The sequence below is a fragment of the Belonocnema kinseyi genome, chromosome 1 (assembly GCF_010883055.1).
Source record: "Belonocnema kinseyi isolate 2016_QV_RU_SX_M_011 chromosome 1, B_treatae_v1, whole genome shotgun sequence".
In the NCBI taxonomy this organism is placed as follows: Eukaryota; Metazoa; Arthropoda; class Insecta; order Hymenoptera; family Cynipidae; genus Belonocnema; species Belonocnema kinseyi.
Genome location: NC_046657.1, coordinates 21,356,518 through 21,363,328, shown reverse-complemented (window position 1 = coordinate 21,363,328; position 6,811 = coordinate 21,356,518). Strand labels below are relative to the sequence as shown.

The 6,811-nt window shown below is 25.5% G+C and overlaps 1 protein-coding gene across 2 annotated transcripts in view; it reads right to left on the bottom strand.

The window, feature by feature from the left end:
- The window catches only part of LOC117182489 (histone acetyltransferase KAT6B), an 80,895-nt gene that overhangs the window by 34,809 nt on the left and 39,275 nt on the right, over window positions 1-6,811 (bottom strand). For both annotated transcript variants that reach the window (XM_033375680.1, XM_033375730.1), the window contains exon 3: window positions 5,360-5,826. In XM_033375680.1, the coding sequence (XP_033231571.1) occupies window positions 5,360-5,826 (467 nt within the window). The remainder of the gene's footprint in view (window positions 1-5,359; window positions 5,827-6,811) is intronic.

Here is a 6,811-nt window from a genome sequence, read left to right as displayed (position 1 = left end):
TTAAAATTATGAATCTTCAACTGGAATAGTACAATTTTCAACTAAAAAATAAACATTTTGAACTAAAAAATAATTTTCTTAAACTAAATGGTTGAATTTTGACCTGAAAAAGATCAATTTTCAAACAAACTGATAAATTTTTAACTAAAATGATGAATCTTAAACCGGAATAGTTGAATTTTTAACCAAAATTATGAATATTCTATTAAAATTATGGATCTTCAACTGGAATTGTTCAATTTTTAACCAAAAATGTTAATTTTTAAACAAGATGATTATTTTTTTCACGAAAAAGACGTTTTCTTGAACAAACTACATGAATTTTCGACCAAATACTTCAATTTTTAACTAAAAAGATCAGTTTTCAACTAAACAGTTTAATTTTCAACTATAAAAGAACAATTTTCACCAAAAAATGGAATAGTTCAATTTTCAGTTTGAAAAATTAATTATCAACCCAGAGAAATAACAATATTATCGAAACAGATAAATTTTCAACCGATATGATAAATTTTCCACTAAAGTGATCAATCTTCAACTGGAAAAGTTTAATTAGAAAAAAAAGATGCATTTTAAACTCAAATATTTGAATTATGAACAAAAAAAAAAGTGAATTTTGAAACAAAGAGATCAATTTTCTACCAGAAAAGATGATTTTTCAAGAAATTATATGATTTTTGACCAAATAATTGAATTTGCAACTAAAAAAGATTATTTTTGAACCAAACTAGGAATAGGTCAATTTTCAGTTATAAAAGTTAATTATCAACCAAGAAAAAATGATTCTCAACAAAATATGGGAATTTTCAACCGAAGTTGGTGAATTTTTGTATAAAATGATGAATCTTAAACTAAAATAGTTGAATTTTCGACAAAAATTATTAATTTATACAAAAAAGGTATTTTTTAAAAAACAAAATGGAATAGATTAATTTTCAAACCAAAAGGTTCAAAAGCAAAACTAAAAATGATTAATCTTCAACCAAACTGATGAATTTTAAAATAAAATAATTAATTTTGGACTGGGATAATTGCAATTCTACCAAAAAAAAGACGAATTTTTGAGAAAAAAAAAACAATAATTTTCAACTAAAAACAATGTCAACTAAAGAAAGAATAAATTGTTAAATTTTCATTAAAAACAATTAATTTTCTACGAGAAGGGTATATTTTTAATTAAATTATGAAATAATCAATTGAAATAGTCACATTTTCAGTTTGAAAAAATTGTCAACAAGCAAAAAAAAATAATCTAGAAATTAATTTTCAACAAGAAATAATTTTTCAACAAAATAGTGAAATTTGTAATCAAAGAAATAAGTTTTTAACATAAAAAGATAAATCTTCAACTAATGAGTTTACTTTCATATAAAAAACGACGAATTTTAATTAAAATTCATGAATTTTTATTTAGAAAATTAAAATTTCGAAGAACAAAACGAATTAAAACAAAAAAAATTAATTTTCAAATAAAAGAAAACAAAAAACAAAATACGAATTTTCAACTAAACAAGATCAATTTTTAACCAAAACTTTAATACTTGAATTTTTAATTAAAAAATTAATTTTCAATAAAAAAATAGTTACATTTCTAATCAAGAAGATATAATATATCAAAAATAGATAAATTATCAACTAAATGGTTGGGTTTTTAACCAAAAAACATCATTTTGTAACAGAAATTAGAAAAGTTAAAAAAAAAATTTTCCAACCAAAAAACGGAGTTTTAAAAAAAAAAACTTGAATAGTTAAGTTTTTAGTAGAAAAAAAATAAATTATCAACAAAAAATATATAAATTTTCATTTTAAAAAACGAAGATTTCACTATTGAGGTAAAATCCCTATAAAAAAAGTCCAATTTTATACAAAAAAGCGGAATTTTCAACGAACAGATGGATTTTTATCAAATTTCGAAAAAAGATTCAACTATTAAGTTTAAATTTCGACCAAAAATGACCAATTTTCTACTAAATTTCATAATTTTTTAATAAAAAAGATTGATTTTGAACAAAAAACGGATTAGATTTTCAATTAAAAAAGTTATTTTTCAACTATAAACCATTTTTTATCCAAAAAGACGAAATTTCAATGAAACAAATTAATTTTTAACTAGAACATATCAATTTCAAGGAAAAATGGAATAATAACATTTTCAGTTTAAACAATTCATTTTCAAATAAAAGCCAAAAACAAAATTTCAACAAAATATTAAATATTATAAAAAAAAAGATTATGTGTCTGCTGAACAGATTACTTTTTTTACCAAAAATATGAATTTTCAAAAAAATACATGAAGTTTCAGTTAAAAAAAGATATCTTTTCAACCAAAAATACGAATAATACGAATAAATACAAATTTAAAAAAAAAAGTTCATTTTCAACTACAAAAGACGAATTTTCAAATAAAAAGGAGTACCCTTTTTAATTAATAACAGTTGGATTTTCAAGCAAAAAAGACGAATTTTTATAAAAAAAACTTGATTTTAAAATAAAAATAAGATCAGTTTTCTACAAAAAGTCAAATTTTTAAGCACTTAAATTAAACCCAAAAAATCACTTTTAACAACAGAATTGAATCCTCGACCAAATAAATAAATTTTTAACTGAGAAACATGAATTTTCTACTTAAAAAGATATTTTTTGTACCGAAAAAGGAATCGTAAAATTTTCAGTATATAAAATTAATATATAACAAAAAAAAAATCTTCAAAAAGTTGAATTCACTTAGAAAAGGCCAATTTTTAACGAAATAGTTGAATCCTCAAATAGAAAGATTGATTTGAAAAAAAAAACAGATTAATTTTTTAATCACAAACACAAATTCTCAAAAAAAAATTTAGTGCCAAAAAGTTGAATTTCCACAAAAAGTTGTTTTTTTTCACCTAAAGAGATGAATATGCAACAAGATTGTTGAATTTTTAAACAAAACAGATGAATTATCCATAAAACAGTTGAAATTTTAACTCGCAAATATTATTTTGCAATAAAATTTAATTTTTAATCAAATATTTTGAGTTATGCCAAAAATAAGATTTTTTTTACAAAATAGTTGTATTTGCAACCGCAAAATATAAATTTTCAACTAAAATGATGAACCATCAGCAATAAAAATTATATATTGATATTTTTACCAAAAAATAAAACTTTTCAAGTAAAAAGGATCATTTTTCAACAAAGAATTGAAAAATTCAATTTTTTTGTAAATAAATCATTTTCAACCAAAAAATATCTAAAGAAAAAACAAGTTTTTAATGAAACATCTCATTTTTCAACCAAAGAAATGAATTTTTAATTAAAACGATGAACCTTCAACAACAAAATTAATTTTTAACAAAAGAGTTTATCTTTCAACCAAGTAATTTTATTTTTAAAGTAAAAGATGATTTTTCAACTAAAATGATAAATATTTAACTGGAATACTTGAATTTCTATTCGAAAAGGATAATTTTTAAACAAGGAGATTAACTTACTATGAAAAAGATAATTTTCTACAAAAAATTCATTCTTTAACAAAATACGTGAATTTTAAACTAAATAGTTAATAGAAAAATTAATCTTTAACTAAAAATGAAATAGTTACATTTTCATTTGAAAATTTGCAAATACATAGTTTACTTTTCTCCCAAAAAATAGAATTTTTCAAAAAAATATATGGATTATTAACGAATTAGTTGAATTTTCAATTAAAGAAGACAAATTTTCAAACAAATATTTGAATTTTCAACTAAAAAAATAATCATTTTTCACAAAAATGGAATAGTAACATTTTTAGTTTAAAAAAAATTTAATTTAAACCAAACATGAGTTTTCAACTAAAACAAGAAACCACAAGCTTAAATAGTTGAATTTTGAAGAAAAAATTAATTTTTATCGAAAGATAAAATTTCAAAACAAAAAAAAAAGGTTAAATATTAGGTAATTTTCTACCACAAATAGAATACATTTTTAGTACAAAAATTAATTTTAAAAACAAAACAAAATCACTATCAACTAATGGGATTCCTTTTCTAACAAAAAGATGAATATTCAAGAAAATACATGAAGTTTCAAATAGAAAAATAATAATTTTTAAAAGAAAAAAAAATAATTTTCAACGAGTTGCTAACAAAGAAGAAAAATTTTCAAACCAAGAATACGAATCTTCAATCAAAATCAGAAGTTCAATTTTTAGTTGAGAAAAAAAATTACATCCCCAAAAACACGAATTTTTAAAAAATAAGATTATTTTCCTACCAAAAAGACGATCTAAGAAAAAAAATGGATTTTTAGCCAAAAAAATTAAAAATCGAAGAAAAAGGCGAATTTTCCACCAAGAAAATGAATTAAAAAAAACATAAGTTTTATCTATTGTGATTACATTTTTCTATCAAAAGAGATAAATTTTCAACCAAAAAAATATTTGAAAAAACTTTAATAGTTAAATATTCAATTAAAAAACAATTAATTTTTGATCAAAATGATCAATTTTCTACCAAAAATAGAATACATTTTTAGTTGAAAAAACAAATTTTCAAAAAAAAAAGTTTTAACTTATGAGATTACTTTTCTAAAAGAAACGAATATTCAACAAAATAAAATGAACTTTTAACAAAATATTTCAAATTGCAACCAGAAAAATTAAATTTCAAAATTTAACAAAAAAAGACAAATTTTCAGGAAAAAATATCGATTTTCAAATAAAAATCCAAAAGTTAAAATTTCAGTTAAAAAATTAATTTAAAAAAAAATTCTAGAATTTAACTGGGATAGTATAATCTTAAACCAGAAATATGAATTTTTAACTGAAATTATAGAATATTCAAGTGAAATAATCGACAAGCGAGTTAAAAAAAAAAAAAACAATTTTCAGCAAAGTAGTTTCAACTGTAAATATTAAATTGTCAGTAAAAAAAAAAAATTAACTTGTAGCCAAAGAAAATACGAATTTTTAACAAAACAGCTCTGTTTTCAATAAAATAGATGAATTTTCAATTAAAATAATTATTCAGGTGAAAAAAAATTAAGTACGCTCGCAAAAAAATTATTTGACTAAAAGAAAAAATCCCTGACATTTTCAGGGTTTTCCAGGTGTGGTAGACACTCTGTTCAACCAAAAAGGAATTTTCAACAATAAAAAATATATAATTTTTCAACCAAATAATCGACTTTTCATCGAAAAGAGTTGATAATGTAAACCAAAAAGATTTGGATTTTCTTAATTGGTTCTATCGATCCAGTTCGTATTTTGTGCGAAAAAAACGAGTTTCTCGAAATTTTCTTGTTAAAGGGGAAAATCGTGGAAAAACTGTCAAGTCTAAAAGTGACTTTTTCTTTGAAAAGTGACTGTGACAGACCCGCAAATTGTAAATTCAAGGCTTACTTTCTATTTTCACGGATTTTGATGAGCTTCTTTCGAGCGCTGGTGGGCGTCGTTTCACCTAGCGAGGGCTCCAGTCCCTTCTGCTTCTTGGCATCATCCTTCGGCACAGGGGTGTGAGTTGTTTGACAGTGTCGACACCTCCAGGGCGCCTTGTTCTTCTTGTCCAGTGCCGGCTCCAGACAAGAGGGGTGGTAACACTTAACACAGCCGGCGCACTTGACCAAATAGTTCTGGGACTCCCGCTCCAACTGGCAACCGGCACAGGTTGGAGAACAGTCATCACACGACCAGGTCGTTCCTCTGTCGACGAGGATCGCAAGGTCGGCTGGTGCACAGGAGTTGTGCAGAGCTGCCCCACACATACTACACCTGCTGAGCTTCTCCGAGGCGCTGCGCTTCGCGTTATTGTTGTTCCCGGCTGTCGTTGCTCCAAGGCACTCCTTACATATCGGCAACGGAGCTGGTAACTGAAACCACCAAAAAAATACGTTTAATTCACTTTCTAGCTAAGTTTATGTTCGGAGTTTGACGGGAACCTTATAGACATGTTCTTTGAGACCTTCAGGTTTTGAATTCAGAAAAATTCCTCGAAGAATACCTTTTGTCTGGTGTTTTCTAGACCTGGAGTATTCTTCAGGGAATTTTTGTAGAAATGAAATCTACTGGCGAGTACAAATATTTCGACAGGGTTTGCGTCAAATAAAAAAAGAGAAAGAGTGTAAATTCATTTTCTAGATAAATTTAGGTTAGGAGTTTGACGGGAACTTTATATACATGTTCTTTGAGACCTTCAGGTTTTGAATTCAGAAAAAATCCTCGAAGAATACCGTTTGCCTGGTGTTTTCTAGACCTGGAGTATTCTTCAGGGAATTTTTTTAGAAACGAAATCTACTGGCGAGGACAAATGTTTCCTCAGAGATCGCGTCAACGAAAGCATAAAAAAGCCGTTTAATTCATTTTCTATCTAAGTTTATGTTCGGAGTTTGACGGGAACCTTATAGACATGTTCTTTGAGACCTTCAGATTTAGAATTTAGAAAAATTCCTCGAAGAATATTTTTTACCTGGTGTTTTCTAGACCTGGAGTATTCTTCAGGGAATTTTTGTAGAAACGAAATCTACTGGCGAGGACAAATATTTCCTCAGAGATCGCGTCAACGAAAGCATAAAAAAGCCGTTTAATTCATTTTCTATCCAAGTTTATGTTCGGAGTTTGACGGGAACCTTATAGACATGTTCTTTGAGACCTTCAGGTTTTGAATTCAGAAAAAATCCTCGAAGAATACCGTTTGCCTGGTGTTTTCTAGACCTGGAGTATTCTTCAGGGAATTTTTTTAGAAATGAAATCTAATGGCGAGTACAAATATTTCGACAGGGTTTGCGTCAAATAAAAAAAGAGAAAGAGTGTAAATTCATTTTCTAGATAAATTTAGGTTAGGAGTTTGACGGGAAC